This window comes from Aedes aegypti, chromosome 3 (assembly GCF_002204515.2).
Source record: "Aedes aegypti strain LVP_AGWG chromosome 3, AaegL5.0 Primary Assembly, whole genome shotgun sequence".
In the NCBI taxonomy this organism is placed as follows: Eukaryota; Metazoa; Arthropoda; class Insecta; order Diptera; family Culicidae; genus Aedes; species Aedes aegypti.
In genome coordinates, this window is record NC_035109.1 from 73,991,859 (window position 1) to 74,011,397 (window position 19,539).

General features: G+C 37.2%; 1 protein-coding gene across 2 annotated transcripts in view; it reads right to left on the reverse strand.

Annotated features, from left to right (window-relative positions):
* Positions 1 to 18,253, reverse strand: part of LOC5567387 (protein neuralized) — a 120,103-nt gene extending 101,850 nt beyond the window's left edge. Inside the window, exons 1-2 of one of the 2 annotated variants that reach the window (XM_021848864.1) lie at positions 18,113 to 18,253; positions 17,783 to 18,033 (exon numbers count right to left, since the gene is read on the reverse strand). In XM_021848864.1, coding sequence (XP_021704556.1) covers positions 17,783 to 17,807 — 25 coding nt within the window. In that variant the 5' untranslated portion in view covers positions 17,808 to 18,033; positions 18,113 to 18,253. Of the gene's footprint in view, positions 1 to 17,782 lie in introns of both variants that reach the window. The other variant, XM_021848863.1, reaches the window with a different exon arrangement.
* Positions 18,254 to 19,539: the final 1,286 nt, after the last annotated feature.

Consider the following 19,539-nt stretch of genomic DNA (forward strand, 5'->3'; position numbering starts at 1 on the left):
ATGATAAATTCTACTTTAAATTTTATGTGAACATCAATAAAATCAGTGTTTTATACAACTTTGGCGACCTGTAGCTAAAAATTGTGACGTGCTGGAACATTTCTGAAAATGGCATCAGATTCAGCAACCCCAAATCTACTCGAGACACATAATTTGATCCTCGAGACACGCAAAAATGTAATTTTTGTTACGCTGTGTAATTTTACACAAGTTTGTTCAGCAAAATTATAGCCAATATGTTAAAGGTCAAAGCTAATTATTCATTTTCAACTGTTATACTTTTCTGGGAATATTTTTTTTAACTAGTTCGTTTAACAATCGATCTGGAAATATTAATTTTCCACTATGTTCTATATTTAGCCCCACCTTACCCTATATTGTGTTATTCCTACAGAGAACGCACATGAACGCGTGGAAATCGAGGGCTACGAAGTGAGCAACGAGCTCAGTACAAAAGCTGCTATTTGTGTAGCACATGTCAACGTGTACGAAATCGAATTCGCTAAGGACTGTTTGGACCGCCGCCAGCCGTCCGAAGCCCACCAAAGGAAACGATCATCGATCGACGCTTAAGGTGCCAGGCAGAAGTAGGTACCTATTCGCCTTTGAGACCAATGAAGAATGATGGAAACGGCAAGGTTTCCTGGTGATGTCACCATGGCACTTTACAAGGCATTTCTTTTGTGAGTGCATTCCGTGAGAAAATTTAGCTCTCTAGAGCACACCTGAAATTGGCCAGACAAAAGGCTTGCATCTAGTGCAAAGATTTTCTTTCGAAACAATAATGTTCTGTATTGTATGCAGCAAGTCTAACACAGCGCAGCCGGTGGAGTCCAGCAGAGATCGGACATTCTAGCCACTGTAAAACTAAGCAGGTGAGTGGGAAACAGATGGTCAAAGATCAAGCTTTGTTCTCAAATGCATTGAAGCAAACGATACTCATATCGACTTGACAAACATTATTACTCCCTTAAACGGTGTCAATTTTGATAAAAGCATTCTCGTATTCTCCCAAAGTTTGAAGTGATTTGGAAAAAGTGCGACTGAGCATTAATGTCATTAATAAAGGGAATTACAATGAGAAAGGTTAATCTTTTGTTTTCAAATTTCTGATTCTTCATCTTACTATGGAAACGTCTACAGTATCTTCTCAGTTAAAAACTATGTCGAAAATCTTAAAATTTGTTTCTTGGAAGTCTGGGTGATTGCAAGTATTAATTAATGAATTGTTATATAGGAGCATAAATTTTCAAACCTTTTTTTTTTTTTAATTTTGAACCGCTTTAGTGTTTATAGACTTATGACAATCACAGAGTGCTTTCTGAAGGCCCAAGCAAGTGAGCTCGGTTTTCACCTCGCCGGAATGTTTTTTTATGTGTGTGCCTCGAGCATTTTTGAAGTAAACTTATGGCTGCTCAGTCAAGGATCGATGATCAATTTGGGGAGCTTTTTAATGCTTTTATTTTCAATGTTTATTATACAGTCAACTCTTACTCGATATTTCTTCTTTTTAAATTATGTAAATTTTTCAAAATTTATAAAAAAAAGTAGCTTTTAAACTCGTGATAAAAAAAAACCTGAAAACTATATCTTAAATTAAGTCAAATATCAAAATCGCTTTGTTTAAACCGTTATTGCTTTGCAACTCGTTATAAAAAAAAATATGAAAAATATATCTATCCATAAATAACATAATTCAGGTTATGTGAAAATGTGAATCAGTCCATAAATAACATAATTATGGGGCTTTCCTTAGCCGAGTGGTTAGAGACTACACTAGACTACAAAGCAAACCCATGCTGAAGATGTCTGGATTTGATTCACGGTCGATTTAGGTTTTTACGTCATGAACATTTCTTTGACTTCACAGGACATGGAGTATCATCGTACCTATCACACGGTAAACGGATGTGAAAATGACAAATTCGGCAAAGAAAGCTCTCAGTTAATAATGTTGGAAGTGATCATTGAACACTAAGCTGAGAAGCAGGTTCTATTCCAGTGAGGACATATGCCAAGAAGAAGAAGAAATGATATAATTAGATCTATGTTATCCAAAATTGGGCATTTGGTATGAAAAATCGGCAAAGCAACAAATGTACTATCCAATATTGTAAGTAACACAAAAAATGTACCTAAAGATTAGAACTATCCAACAATTTTCAATCCTAGAAATACCATCATCAACACATGTTCTAAATGTTAAACATCCGACGCCGAGTTTGGATCACAGAAAAAGAAACAACGAAAAAGCTAGAAACAATCTGCTTATATTTCCCAGGCTGTAAAAACTTTCCCACCGCCATCAGCAGGATGAACCACGATGCACTTGTTTCATCATTCTCGTTCACATTTTACCTATCTCAATTTCCTTTTTTTTCCTCGCGTGTGTTTCATCCTTTCCGATTGCGACTGTTCGTGCCTGCGGCTAACCAATCGTGACAGGTGTAAAGCATACCCCTACACAGGCCCGACAGGATTCGGAGCAAACGCTAAAGGATACCGGCATCCTCTGTTGACTGGTGGTTTGCTTCCTTCGTCATCGGGATAAATGGCAAAAGAAGAACAGATGATCCCCTACCTCCCTATTTGGGGACTTCCTTTGAAACAAAAACAACGAAAATCGATCGATTACTGTATATTTGGTTGGCATTGATGGACCATATCCGGAAATAGCGGAACTGTTAGAGAGAGAGTTTCCGCTATGACTCTTTTTCTTCCTGGCATTCAATTAACAATTCAGGGAGACTATCACCCATACTCTGCAATTTACGTGAGAAGCAAAGGGTGTCGTCAATCGCAGTCAGTACTTCCGAATTTGGTGGATTTAGACAGGAGATGTTGAACTCCATTACGAGAACCACAATGCATTTCGCGTTGAGTTGGAAAACCTTTATTTCCTTTATTAGTATCATTTTAAACATTTCATTCATTTCTGATATCTAGATGTTATGTGTTGGCAACACTGTCATCCAAATTTGGTAAAATTAAATTAAGTTTTCATTAACATTTTGTAACCACATATTACAATTAATTTTCCGTAGCAGTTCAGAATTTTTACAGGTGAGTTGATTTCACCTGCTTATAAGATATAAAAGCTTTCAATTAACATAATTTATTTATAATGCATCCATCGTGACAACAGAAGATTACAATTATTTTGTCTAAAATTGATAATAATTTCATTCGACATTTGTTCCAATGTTTCAACATTGGAAATTCTATAAATCATTAGTACACGGGAAAAAATCTGTGGTAAAAATTACTATTTTAGCTGACTACGCCCATTCTTGAAACTACCATGGAGGAAGTTACCAGAACCCCACTCAGTGCCGTCGGCGCCAAAAGTGGGGTCATGGTACAAAAAATTGTCGCATGGATGCTAAATGCAGGATTTGCGGAGGTTCTTCTCACGCCAAGGACGTCTGTCCATTGGAAGAAGATACCACCAAGTTTATATGCTCTAATTGCGGGCCAATCATAAGTCAATATTTTGGAATTGCCCTGCAAAAGAGTCATTGAGGCTCGTGCCAGGCAGATGAAAGATAATATCCTTTACGATAACGGTCGTTTCCGGAATTTCCCTGGTAGAGTATCGAACAATATTCATTTTTCAATTACCGATCGCTTCCTAAGGAATCATACCCATCAGGAAGATCATAATCATGCTCATTCACAAACTAATTTTGATCCGTCGGGTAGCCGTTCGAATCTTTCAATTTCGAATGTATCTACCCACGGTAAATCCTTTGCCGATATCGTAGCAGGTAATTTGAACTCCCAGCACACCCATTTGATATTCCCAGCACTGATTCAAAACGGAGAAGCAGTGCTGATTTCGCCTCTAATTGAGATGTTTAAGGCGAGCTTAAGATTAAACTATGTTCCATCTGATTGGAGAGCAGTGAAGGTTATCTTTATTCCTAAAATAGGAAAACGAGATAAAATGCATCCAAAGTCATATAGACCTATTAGTCTCTCATCAATTTTGTTAAAGACTATGGAAAAAGTGTTATATGATTACATAAATTCAACATACATGCTCAAGTGTCCATTATCTGACTCGCAGTTTGCTTATCAATCTGGTAAGTCAACAGTTACGGCACTTCATACATTGGTAACAAAAGTGGAAAAAACTCTTTCAGTGAAAGAAATAGCACTTTGCTCATTCTTGGACATTGAAGGAGCCTTCGACAACGCTTCCTATTCTTCAATGGCTCGTGCAATGAAGAAAAGAAATTTCAACAAGAATATCATTAACTGGATCAATAATATGCTTGCAAAAAGAGAAATCACTTCCGAGCTGGGAAGTTCGTCTATAACAGTAAGGGCTACAAAAGGTTGTCCACAAGGAGGAGTCCTCTCGCCTCTATTGTGGTCTTTAGTAGTTGACGATCTTCTTAAAAGCTTGGAAGAAAAAGGTTTCGAAGTTGTAGGATTTGCAGATGATATAGTCATTATTGTGAGAGGAAAGTTTGACAATATCATTTCAGAACGAATGCAACTGGCCTTAAACTTAACCAATTCTTGGTGTATTATGGAGGGCCTTAACATAAATCCTTCAAAAGTAGTAATTGTCCCTTTTACTAAGAAAAGGAAGTTCATCCTAAAAGCTTTGAAGCTTGGAGGAGTACAAATGCACCTTAGTGAACAAGTCAAATACTTAGGAGTAATTTTGGATTCTAAACTGAATTGGAATGCTCATATTGAATATGTGACTAATAAAGCTACAAGTTCATTTTGGGCATGCTCCAAAATTTTTGGCAGAAGATGGGGCTTGAAACCAAAAATGATAATGTGGATTTATTTGGCCATAATTCGTCCAAAAGTAACATATGCTTCGCTAGTGTGGTGGCCAAAAACAAAAGAGGCCACAACACAAGCAAAACTATCAAAAGTACAACGTCTTGTGTCCATCGCTGTAACGGGAGCGATGCAAAGCACTCCATCAAAAGCATTAGATGCTATTCTTCATCTGCTACCGTTGTACGAATTTGTACAATTAGAAGCGGAGAAGAGTTTTCTAAGGCTTAATAGATTAAATAAGTTCAAATCAGGTGATCTTGTTGGGCACTTGAATATTTCACAACACATCTGTAGCATCATCAACACTACAAGTAGCGCATCCCTTGCAACATCTTCCATGCAACACTTTGCGATTTACTCGCAAGGCACATTGAGACAAGCAGCCTGATCACAAAATGTATTCACTTGCATTACAACTCTATTGAACTATTCAAATATGGAACTATGATGTATTCAAATCTAGAATGTATTGTTTCTTGAACTATATAAGGGAAAATCCCCAACCAAATAGATTAGTTTTTATCTAGAATTAGAACACGCTGTTTTACTCGTTAGAATCCGTGAAGTCGTCCCATAGTTGGTGACCCCGTGTGCGCGAAATGGAAGACGATAAAACATTACCTGTGCAACCCGGAACCAGCGGTATGCTGCAGTTTGAAACCGCCAATGTGGACACAATTAACATGCCACGACTAAATCCGCCGGTGATGTCAGCTTCCAACATCGACTCTTACTTTCTGTCTTTGGAGTTCTGGTTTGCCGCCTCAGGACTGGGCAATCAACACGATACTAAGAAGTACAATATCGTCATGGCTCAGGTGCCACCGGAAAAGTTGACGGAGCTACGATCCATTATAGATGCCACACCGGCTTCTGAGAAGTATCCGTACGTGAAGAAGAAGCTTATTGAGCATTTTGCAGACAGCCAGCAAAAACGTCTACAGCGAGTGCTTTCCGATATGCCTCTCGGTGATATGAAACCCAGCCAGTTATACAGTGAAATGATGCGTGTGGCCGGTAACTCGTTGGGTGAACCCGTGCTTCTCGACCTGTGGACTTCCAGACTTCCACCGCATGCTCAAGCAGCTGTAATTGCGTCTAAAGGTGATGCAAGCGAAAAAACAAACATCGCCGACGCAATCATCGACGCAATGGGATTCCGTAACATTCACGCCATCGTTACACCTTCGTCTTCAGCGCCAATAGCTGGAACGGAAAAGCCAGCCGTGAGCAGTATTGAAGATCTGCAACGGGAAATCGCCCAACTAACTAAAAGGTTCGAGCAAGTGTTTCAATCCAGAAGAAGCGGAAGAGATCGATCTCGTTCTCGTAGCAGAAGCAGACCAGACCTACGGTACGGTTCTGAATCTTCGTACGATATGTGCTGGTATCATCGTACTTTTGGAGCAAATGCACGCCAATGTTGAAAACCGTGCTCATTCGATCAGCCATCCAATCAACAATGACGCCAAATGGCTGATTCTGCGTTGGAAAACGGTGAATTATCTTCCTCAGCAACCATTTTTCGCCTGAAAATTGCAGACACGATTACAAACAGGAGCTTCCTCATCGACACGGGAGCTGATGTGTCTGTAATACCAAAAGATTCTAATTTAGTTCGTGTCAAACCAACTACAATAAGATTGTTCGCCGCAAATGGAACCCCAATCAAAGTATATGGAGAAGCACTACTAAAAGTCAGCCTTGGGCTTCGTCGAGAATTTCTATGGAGCTTCCTCATAGCTGATGTGACAACAGGCATAATCGGCGCAGATTTCGTTAGCCATTATGATTTGTTGATAGATCTGAAGCGACATCGCCTCATCGACAATACTACAAAACTCGAAACAATGGCAGTGCTGACACCAACGAGACATTTCTCCATCAAAACGTTTAGCAAAACATCACCATTTGCGGAACTGCTGAACGATTTTCCATCTATCACACAGCTAGCACCGCCTGGCACAGTAAGTAAATCCTCTATAGTTCATCGTATCGAAACTACTGGCCAGCCTACTTTTGCTCGACCAAGACGACTTGCTCCTGATAAACTTATGGCTGCACGTACTGAGTTCGAAAACTTGATGAAGTTGGGAATCTGTCGGCCATCGTCAAGTAGTTGGGCCAGTCCTCTGCACATGGTGAAGAAGGCGGACGGTACTTGGCGGCCCTGTGGAGATTACCGTGCACTCAACGCTCAAACTGTTCCTGATAGATATCCTCTTCCTTACCTGCAGGATTTCACCAGTATTCTGCATGGAAAAAGTATCTTCTCAAAAATTGATCTTCAAAAGGCATTCCATCTCGTTAGAATCCGTGAAGTCGTCCCATACATCCATTGTGGGCCAGTGATGACTATGCATGAGGACTGGATGAAAACTGTGGACAATTCTGATATCCCTTACAATGTATGCGATACGACGCGTACGGATTGGGATGTTGGAGGTCCCAATGTTCGTCAAGGCTCCATAAAATTCTTCACAGATGGCTCAAAAATTGGGACACAGTCTGGAGCAGGAATCTACGGCCCTGGGACAAACGTCTCCGTGGCGATGGGAAGCTATCCAACAGTATTCCAAGCGGAGATTTTTGCCATACTAGAATGCGCTAATATTTGTCTTAAGAGAAAATACAGACATGCAAATATCTGTATTTTTTCTGATAGTCAAGCTGCGTTGAAGGCATTGGGCGCATATAAATGCTCATCAAGACTTGTCTGGGAATGCATTCTCTCATTGCGAAAGGTGTGCCAAGAAAACTCTGTATGTTTGTATTGGGTTCCGGGACACAATAGCATTGTAGGAAATGAAAAGGCAGACGAGCTTGCTAAACAGGGTTCAAATACACAGTTCATTGGACCGGAGCCATTCTGTGGCATATCGTACTGTGCACTAAATATGGAACTAAAAAGCTGGGAACGATAAAGGGTGATGACCAATTGGATGGTCACCACAAGGTGTACTCAATCTAAAAGATTTTTAGTTCCAAATGAAACTATCACGAAAAGACTCTTAGAGCTCAACAAGAGAGTTCTTTGTATATACACTGGCCTATTAACTGGACACTGTCCGAGTAGATATCATTTAAAGAATATTGGTCAGGTTCAGAATGATATCTGTCGTTTCTGTAATATGGAACGCGAAACCTCGGAACACCTGCTCTGCAGTTGTAGTGCATTATACAAGCGCAGATCCAAATTTCTAAACGGGGGTTATTTACCACCAAATGAAATTTGGACTGGAAATCCCAGTAAGGTTGTGGGTTTTATTAACTCTATTTTGCCTGACTGGGAAAAGACGCGTCAAAGTGCTTAAGCTGTTCACTTGATTCATGGTGAACAGTTTTAGTTCCTTCAATGATGCGAATAGTAAAAAGGGACATGCCACAAAAGTTCAATCCAATGGACGCAGTGGCTTAACCTTCCCAACAAAAAAAAAAAAAAAAAAATTTGAACTCCTCCCTTGTTCGTACTATGAGTACCCATACTACTTGTTTCAAACCAAATGGAAAAAAACCCTACCACCACAAGTAACTCCTACTCCGCTTCTTCGTCTACTGAAAATTCTAATGGGAAATCATCAGATAATGTACCCACTTCAAGTGATATGTCTGCCTCTGATTTTAATTTTCTAACTGAACAATTGAATCTAATGTATGATGCAATGTTCAAAGCCACCACTATGACTGAAGCAGTCCAAGTAGGTGTAAAATTTACTAATCATATTGTTATTGGATTACGAAAAAATAATTTAAATGTTTTAAATTGGAATGCTCGTTCTCTGAATGGTAAAGAGGACGAGTTGTTTAATTTTCTTACAGCTAATAACGTGCATATAGCAGTTATTACTGAAACGTATTTGAAACCTGGATCTAAACTCAAAAGAGATCCTAACTTTTTTGTTTATCGTAATGATCGACTTGATGGGGCATGTGGGGGAGTTCCAATCATCATTCATAGGAGTATAAAACATCAACTGTTTTCGCCATTGAAACTTTAGGTGTTTCAGTTGAAACACAACTTGGTAAATATACTTTTATAGCTGCCTATTTGCCTTTTCAATGCTCTGGACAGCAAGTTAATTTGCTCCAAACTGACTTGCGAAAATTGACTCGCAATAAGTCAATTTTTTTGTCATTGGTTACTTCAATGCCAAACATCGGTCATGGAATAATTCTCAAAGTAATTCCAACGGCAGAATTTTATTTGATGAGTGCTCTTCAGGATATTTCTCAATTCAATACCCTGATAGCCCTAAATGTTTTTCGTCTTCTAGAAATCCATCTACGATTGATTTGGTCTTAACCGACTCTAGTCATCTTTGTAGTCAACTGATTACTCATGCTGATTTTGATTCTGATCATGTCCCTGTTACATTTCAAATATCCCATGAAGCGATTCTCAATCCTATCAGCTCCACTTTCAATTATTTACGAGCCGACTGGAATTTATATGAAACGTATATTGACTCTAATCTTGATGTTAACATTTCATTACATACTAAACTTGATATTGACAATGCTCTTGAAACATTAACAAATTCCATTGTTGAAGCCAGGAGTATTGCAATTCCAAAATGTGGAGTAAAATTTGAATCCGTGATTATAGACGATGATCGTAAACTCTTGATCCGTCTTGAAAACGTGAGGAGAAGGCAATTTCAACGCACTCGCGATCCTGCTATAAAAAATATATGGCAGGATTTACAGAAAGAAATCAAAAAACTTTTTGCACAATTAAGAAACAAAAATTTTGAAAATAAAATTTCTCAATTGGACCCTGGCTCTAAGCTTTTTTGGAAATTATCTTAAATCTTGAAAAAAAAAACCTTAGAAGCCAATACCGGCATTGAAAGAGGAAAACAAATTATTACTAACTAATTGTGAAAAAGCTTAAAAACTTGCTATGCAGTTTGAAAGTGCGCACAATTTTAATTTAGGACTTACTAGTCCAATTGAAAATCAAGTGTTTTCTAATAACACAGAACATCTAGATATAAGTAATTAATGTAATGTTTGGAATGATACTAATAAAGAAATTGAAAAAAAGCATACAATTTATGATTCGCAGATATGATGATTCTGAGTACTTAGAATAATGGCGTCTTAAGCTAAGTTGTTCAGCTGGTCAAACCATGACATTTGGCAGTAGATTTGAAATTTTGACACTAAAGAGTGTTAGTAAAAAGCCTTTTTTAGATTAAGAATAATTTCAGCGGCTACAAAGCAACCAAACTAAAAACGAAATAAATACCTTCATGTTCCTTGCAGTTGTCCAAAATTGTATGGTATGGTAGTAGAGTTTTGTTTAAGATACCTTCACGAATTTTTCTTAGAATAATCAACAAAATTACCTCATTGATTTTATCAACATTTCCTCTAAAGATTCTTCCTGAAATTTTTCAAGAAAGTGCTAAGTCCGCCAGGAATTTACCAATGATTCACCATCGTTTTCTCTAGGTCTTCCTGCAAGATTCGCGTTCAAAGCATTTTCTAAAATTCAGCCAGTACTTTCTAGGATTTCCTAAACAAATGTCTTTCAGGATTTCTTTGGGATTTCAATCAGAAATCGCTAAGAATACCTTACTACTTCAAAGATATTTCCTATAATTCCTTCAGGATCTTTGAAAAATTTCCCTAGGAATATTTCAATATTCTTTCCAGAGATATGTCCAATAAAATGACAAGCCTTTTTTAGAAAAAAAACGGGGACTTTTTTTTTAATTCGGGAAGTATTTCAGAAAGAAATCCTAGAGTAACATTGACGAAACTTGATTGAGTTTTAAAGTTACCCTTGATAAACTCCCACAAGGTTCTCGAAAAAGAATCCTAGACCCATGAAGAAATCTTGAAGGATTTCCTAGTAGTAAATCCAGTTGTAATTGAAACAGAAGCAAAACAAACAACAAAGCAAGCACGCTCACAATTCTTTGCCAATTTTTGTGGATCGGATACAATCTCAAGAAAAATTGTCATGACAAACACCGTTCATAAACCACGTGGTCATATATGGGGAGAGAGGGGGATGTCTGGCTAGTGACCATGGTCCATACTAAATTTGAAATTATTCTATGGACAAATGAATCCTTTCTCAAGTCGTGAATAATCAGTTATTGCAAATACAAAATCAAATTTGTGTAGGTATGAACGGTATGTAAAACTTTTTAAGAATCTATGAAGATTATTCTGGAGAAATTACTCGAGAAACTGTTTGGAGGAACTGCCGAAGTAATCCTTGAATGAAATACTGGAGAAATTCCTGGAGGAGCTTCAAGAGGATTTCATAAATAGCAAAAGATTGCTGGGAGATTGATATATTTCCTAGATCATTGCCTGGATTTTCTTGGAAGAACTCCCGTAGGAATTTTGGAAGATTTTTTTATAGTAATAACTGAGGTATTCGGTGGAAGAATTAGTAAAAAAGTATCTGGAGGAAATCCTCAGATAATCTCTGGGAAATTACAGGAGATAGAAGCGTACCAGGGTGTCTACTCGTTTACCGAAATGAAATTCCCTGACATTTCCAGTTTTTTTTTCAGGTTTAAGAGATACTCTTATTATATAGCATAGCATAGCATAGCATAGACTGACTGTACATGTCAATGGTTGCTACTCCGTGATTGATCGGAACTGGTAAGAATTGCACTACGATCCAAATGAATAAGGGATGGGAGTTTCCGCTTACTCTCGAAGTGCAATTTTAGAAGATCTAATATTATTGATTAATAACGGCGCCGGCCAAGTCCTTACAGTCAGTTGGGATGGGGAAGGAATGTTAGGGTGTAATGATTGTTGCTTCTAGAGACCGAGAATACCTCTGCATCTCCACAATCACCACGGGAAGGGTGTTTATTAGTGAGGGAGGAAAAGATCTGGGAATCACCTCTGGTCGATGATGCGATCCATGGACAAGGGGGAAATATACGACTTATATTTAAAGCTAGTTTTGTATTTCTGTCTCGAGAAGTTTTTGGTAGAAGCTTTAAAAAATACGTCAACATCTATAATGTCGAAAAATTCAAAAGATGTTTTTATTAATGACGAAAACTGAAAATTACATGTATATATTTTAAATTATAGGAAACAGGAATAATGCCGACCTGAGAGAGACTCGCGAAGAGGAAAAATATCAACGTCATATGCAGCCCAGATTCCCCTCTCACGAAACGTCAAATGCAGCCCACCGTTTTTATGGCTGAAAAAGTGAAAAGTATTGTGTTCTAAGTTAATTGTTATTGAAAACCTCAGTCAGCGGAGCAGTTTTTTCCAAAGTGGCTGATAAATCTAAGCAGAAGATTAATTATTTCTAATGTCTGCTACGTTTGCTGGCATGAAATTTCACTCAAACGGCTATTTATGATTCGATGTGATGCAAACTCAATCATTTTTTGCTGAGAGGTTCATGTGAGGATTTGAACAGCATGCGCATAATTGGTATAAATACAAAGTGGAATAAGAAAAAAACTCAGCAATCACAGAAAAAGAAGACCGTCTCCGCGAGTCTCGTCTCAGATGCCGACACTTGTAGTGACGAACTATACATAGTTTGTTTGAAAATTACATATGAGTATTACTGTGCATTTTGTCTCGATATACCAGTTTTAAAATATACGTCACTATTCACAATGTCGAACAATTCAAAAGATAATGTTTAATAATGTCAAAAAGAGAAAAATATATGTATATTGAAATTGTATAAGAAAAAAGCATATGCCGACACTTATAGTGACGAACCATACAAAGTTTGTTTTAATATTACTTAAAAGTTACGCTTTCAAGAAAAAATGTGTTATCACAAGCATGAAACGAACTCACCAGTTGGTAATCCATCCTCGACTGAACACAAAACTGACACTGACAGCAAAACTTCTTGGCGTCCCGAAAACAAACCGTCTTGATTGTGCCTTCCCAAATACCTACCCAGCAAGACGCTCCAACCGTGACCGTGCAAGACGAAACCGTGAGCAAAATCTATCAGACGACGCAAAACCGAACTATCCTGCTTGGGCTTCACGAAGCACTACACTGTAAACCCTCCATTACCCTTTAATGTGCAAAAAGTACCCATTTTATGCAAGTATATGGAGCTGTCAAAATAAAGGGCACTTGTCAATTTCAAATAGTGGGTAAATTATGCCAATTTCGAAATACCAACCGTGTACCCGTTAATGGGTGAAAATAGTCATATGAAGTTATCTACTTCGTGAATACGTTTAAACGGAGCTGACTTAAACAATCGCTTTACCTAAAGACAAGCAGATCTTCCGATACTTTTCAACAAAGGTAATTTATTCAATGTTGCTATTATTACTTTTAGTTTATCCTGTTCATTATTTTCAGGTTTTATGATGAAACTGTTGATAAAAACTCGAAAGCGGCATCAGATCTACATAGCATCCCCAAACAGAAAAAATATGCTGCATGCTCAAGAATACGTGCCACTTCACTTATAACATAGTAAAATAAATGTTATTTTTTGTGTTAACTTATTCTACGACTTTTTTTTAACAATGTAATGAAAGAAAATTCAAAGAATTTCAAATTTTAGAAACAATAATATGATTGATAATACAGAGTGAAATTTACCCATTTTCATTAAAAATCTGTCGGCAATAATGGGTAAAATTCACTCGTTGATTTACAAGCTGTTTACTCTTTAAAGGGTAAATTTTACCCATTATCCTAGTTAAATCAAATTCAAATAATGGGTAAAACTTACTCCTTAAATTGACGTACAAGCCGTTTACTCTTTAAAGAGTACAGGCCCTTTACTCTTTTTATGAGTTAAACTAGTTTCTCTCAAAGTGGGTACTTTTTTACCCTTTAAAGGGTACTTTGACCTTACAGTGTACCCAGCAAGAAGCTCCGAAACAGGAAAAAAAATCTCCGGCGACGAAAACACGCGCGAAACCGTGAGCAAAATCTATCGGACGACGTAAAACCGAACTGTCCTGCTTGGGCTTCACGAAGCACTACCCAGCAAGACGCTCCGAAACAGGAAAAAAAATCTCCAGCGACGAAAACACACGCAAAACCGTGAGCAAAATCTATCGGACGACGCAAAACCGAACTGTCCTGCTTGGGCTTTACAAAGCACTACCTTTAAGAGATACTCTTATTATATATGGCTTAAACAAAATAATGACAAATTTTAGAGTGTTTTTGATTTGATTGCAATTTATAAACATTTAGAAAAAAAAATCAAATATTCCAATATGGAAATGCTAACATCACCGAAGGTGAAGTTGTATTGAAATAAATTTTATTTGCCAAAGATGGAGTCTTTTATTTTGTTTGTAAGAGCTTTGTTCATCATTGTGAACTGAACGAACTGAAGTGCATCAGTATGCTTCTTCTTGAAAGATTATGCACCATTCATTTCCCTGGGTCACCTAAGACAGCTTCAAGGGCACAAAAGTAAAATTTTATTTGGATTTGTGACAGAATGTTAAAATAAAATAAAGTTTACCGATGTTTTCGCAAGTAATCATGCAGTTCTGACCTGCAAAAAAAAATCTAATTGGATTGAATCGTGTTAATGGTTGTTACAAAAGTCATCTGCTACATATTTGATAAGGTATATTCCCATCTAAATTTATACAAATAATCCGTCAAACTTTTGGATCCCCGGATTGATTTGTTCGGATAATAGAAACACAGATTATCAAGCCCCCAGTTATTCGCGTCCGATTGGTATAACATTAAAAGGTGGTAATTAAGGGGTCTATTTTGTAAATCGAGCAGATTCATTTGACTTGTTTGTAGTCACTGTCGATCAAAATAAGCATGCATATTTCAGATGTCAAAATGGAGCTCTAGAGCTCCATTGATTTTCGACAAACTCAAGAGAACTAAATATTTTTTGACCGGTTTCGAATAATGTAGTCCATTCGCAACCCTGTTTGTTTAAGCAATTTTTATAAAAAAATAGCTTGTTTCGTGAATAAATAGTCGGGAAAGAGAGGGTTAATCATAATTGTTACGAAATTTCAAATTTAAAGTTGTTTAAATTCCATTTTACTTTTCCTAAACCTTTTTTTTTCTAAATCGAATATTTCCCAATAATTCAAGCGTGTGCTAGAATAAGGGCGTAAGTCGCATGATCGATTTCTCTTCATCGATCCTCTTTTCTGTTAATAAAGGTGACCAACCACAATTACTCCAGAGATTGCTTCACAGATTTTTTTTTGGGAAGCAATCCAAGAATTCTAAGAGATTTCTCAAAGAAGCTTCTAAAAAATCATGCATTCTTCCAGGAGTTTTTATGTATTTCTCCAAGAAAGTGTGAATGCAATTTCCTAAAAAGCTGAAAAAATAAGGAATTATTTGAAATGTTCTTAATAGATTCACTCGAATAACTTCTCGAGGAGCGTTGGAGCAATTCTTTGGTATAACTGTAGATAATATGGCGTAGAAATTCTTGTCGGGATCTTTGAAAATAAATAAAAAAAACTCTGGAATTTATCTTTGGGGGTTTTCTTGGCAAAAAAAAAAACTTTGGAAAGCTTTGGAAGATCTCTTAGAGTAACGACTGGAGAATTCGGTCGAAAAGTTAGTGAAAAAATATCTGAAGGAAGTCCTAGGATAGTTTTTGGAAAATTGTTCAAAGTAATCCCTGAGACAATTACTAGAGGTAGTAACGTTTGAAGTGCTCAAGGATTTCCTGAAGCAAATTCTGGAGAAATTCCTTTAAGCATCCTTTGAAAAATTACTGGAAGAATTGGTAGAGGAATTTTTTGAAGAATTTTTGTAGAGAATCCTGTTTCGGTTCCTGATAGTATTTTAGATGAAATCCCAGAAGTAACCACTAGGATAATTTCTGAAGCTGTTCTTGGGAAATATGGGAAGAAATTTTGCAGCATCTGCAAGCTAGATAAGGAAAAAAAAGCGACTCAAATATATGGCCCTTGAAAGTATGCCAGAAAAAATCACTACCGTCGATGGGGGTGACAATGGGTCTAGGGGGTGAGATTGGGTCAAAACGGAAATTTATGATTTATGAAATATTTCAGCCAATAACGCTGATATTACTTAAAATAATAATTCATATGCTAGGGAACATATAATTACACGTAATTCATCACAATATACATTTTTAGAAATAGTAGTTTTTGTTTACTATATTGATAAACTTGTATGTTGAAACTAGATAAAATTTACAACATTAAATTTCTCCTATGCAAAGTATCACGCATGTACTTTAACCTCTATCGTTATATTAGTAGAAGGTTGAAAGTCTTTTCATTACTCTTCATACGTATTTTCTGGAATCTATTTAATTTTTCCCAAAAAATTGCATTTTTTTCTGCACGGTGTCTAAAACATCAAAAATGGGGGTGAGATTGGGTCAAGCAAGAACGATAGTAAATGAAATTGCAAGTCCACTTTTTTAACGATTTACGGTGCCGGGTGTTCTCTTTTTTCATTAAGATGTGTTTATTCTTTCTATATACAGCATCTCTGAAACATAAACCAAGTTTACTTGAGTATTCCATACAAATATAACAATGCAACGTATTTTGACAACTTCTAAATCCAGCAACTGCGTTTTGTGCGCAGCAACATCGTGAAATTTTATCAAATGGATTTTTTTTTGGAATTTAATTATTTATCAGTGTTTTCATATTATAGAAACATCTCACGGAAGTACAAATGAGTTGGATCGCTGAAATACCGAGATTATGACGTCAACATCTGCCTGAAATGTATTGATCTTGAAATGTCGCACCGAAATTTAACTATTTGCGAAGGTTCAAAATAATCACTGTTTCAGTAAGGGAAACTGAATAGACTTTATGGCAATGGGGATGAGACTTTGAGGATAATTTGATTGAAAACACACGAAAATTTACGTAAACTTGACGATAATTGATGGGTTCACATATTTTTCCTCATAGCTCTTCAATTTTTCGGTATAATCGTTCTTTAAAGTGGGTTTATCATACTTGTGAATCATCTTAGATATCTTTCCGTCTTGTTTGCATCGTAATTCATCAATATTTTTCACATGTGAATGGTTTTGCAATCATATTCTCAAAAACAAGTTATTTTAATTACAGTGACCCAATGTCACCCCCTCTATGGGGTGAGATTGTGTCATTTTTCATTCACTCGTGGTACCGCCGTCAATAAATATTTTTCTTTAATTTTTTTTAACAGTTGTTAATGCACCATCAAAGTACATACACACCAAGTTTGAAGTTTATTGGAGTTAAATTGCGATAGTTATTCAATAAATATATCGTACATATCCCTTTTTGACCCATTGTCACCCCCAACGACGGTAGCAGACTTCCTGAATCATTTTTTTTTTTTTTTTTTTTTTGAGGTATCTGAGAAGAAGTTTCTGGACAACCTATGAAGCCTAACCTAACCTACAACCTATGGTCCCTAAAGGTTTCTCTGTAACCTCTATAATTTCTGGATTTATCCTTGGAGGAGTTGTGGAATGTATACCAGAAGAAATTTGTAAAAAAAAACACTAACAAAAAAACCTTTTTCTCAAAGAATATGATAAGAAATTCCGGCAGAAGCTTTGGAAAAGTCGCGTTTGAATACATTATTTATTAAAGCATTCTAAATAATATGTTGCATATTATGTCACACGGTATAGAAATACAAAATTTAATATGATCAATCGGCAAAGAAAGCTCTCAGTTAATAATGCAGATTAGAATACCATGCTGATTAATGGGTTTGATTGGGTTCGAAATCCAATCCGATCTAAAAATAATGTTTAGCTAGTTTTGAAATCAGGCTGCATCAGGGGCAATGACCCTCAGACATATTCCAACTGGAATACCTTGAGTCATTATAGCTTCATTAGCCCAATACAAGTTCTAATGCTTATGCACTGGCATTTTTGTTTATCTTCGGTCAGTCACCGGATGCTGCAGCATAATTATGTAAGGCTAAAACATCTCAGCGCCAAGCCCACATAAAAGGGTATGATACATATTGTAGTAGATATCGTACTCACCGGAATTGCTGATGGTTTGCCCCATGATGTTCTCATTAGATTCTTCCCGGTGCAGAAAGGCAGCTACCAAGTCCTATCGGAATAAAACCAGATTCACCAACACTCACTGCATGCAGGCTTTTCTTTTTCCCTTAATAAGCAGCACCTCAACTCACTTTTCATCAGTCAGCATAAATATTGCACACACAGACGGTTTTTGTTATTGTTACTCTTCTTGGCACAGTCGTTTATTTTTTTGCTTGCACTTTGCCCTGCGAAGAATTCCACCAAAGAACACTATTTTCACGCTGAAATACTGAATTGCACTGTTTACCGAACCGAAATACCTACACTTGATCGCGGAATCAGAACGTAAAACGTTAAATTCTTTGTATCGCAATGAGAATTCCAATAAGCTTTTTCATAATCGGGAGCTGATGCGGTTCGTTCTTGTTGGGCGGTCCGCGGAGATCGTTCGTTCGCTTGTCAAACGGCAAGAATCCTGGGGGAGGGCGATGATTTAAATTCTTTGCAGGGCTGTGATTCACTGTGCGATGTTTACACGGAACCACAAATTGACCTAAATTATTTGGATTGTTCCCTGTGGCCATTCTGTGTCACTGCCCGGATAAAAACGTATCATTCAGTGAATGGAATAAACCATTAATGTACAATATAACGTATTGGATACAATACAGCGTATTGTAATTGAATGTCGAAGCAATATTATTCTTGTTTGGATATAAAATTCAAAAACAATATAATATATTGTAACAGAACATTGTATTGTTTTTAATTGGTTTTATACCTTACAATTTTGGTCAAATTCCTATTTTCGCGTTAAACAACTGTTGCTTTTTTCTATGTAGCTTTGCTGAAAGAAATAAACAAAACAAGTTCAGAAAGCAAGAAATGTTGGGTGAAAAATATTCAAAAAGTAAAAATAAGTAACTACCGAAAAGCTAAACATTACATATAATTTGCAATTGGATTAGATGGACAAATTGATGTGAAGATTTGCGAAAAAGTTACACGTCTTCTCAGTGAGAATCGAACTCACGACTCCCCGATCTCTAGTTGGGGCGCGTTAACCACTACGCCATGAGAGGACTCATGAACGCAGAAGTTAACCTGAATTCGATTTCAGCTCAATAATCACGTGGTCCTCTTTCGCAAAGTGCACCTCTTTCGGAAGAATTAGATGCCCATCCAAACACAACGCTTTCTATATATATCCAATGCCTAGCCCGAGAGCGCATTGTTTTTTAGGTATAGGAATAGCACACTACACTAGCCAGCAACTGCGCTGGCTGAGGTTTCTATTGTGTGGGCTTCCAATGGGTCGCGACGTTCTCAAACGACCGGTTACGGAACATGAGTCCGTTGCTCGATAAATACTTGTTTTAATTATGAATCGTGGTTTACGGCCAACCAGCCGAGTGGAAGTTTAACAACTACCGAAAAGCTAAACATTACATATAATTTGCAATTGGATTAGATGGACAAATTGATGTGAAGATTTGCGAAAAAGTTACACGTCTTCTCAGTGAGAATCGAACTCACGACTCCCCGATCTCTAGTTGGGGCGCGTTAACCACTACGCCATGAGAGGACTCATGAACGCAGAAGTTAACCTGAATTCGATTTCAGCTCAATAATTACGTGGTCCTCTTTCGCAAAGTGCACCTCTTTCGGAAGAATTAGATGCCCATCCAAACACAACGCTTTCTATATATATCCAATGCCTAGCCCGAGAGCGCATTGTTTTTTAGGTATAG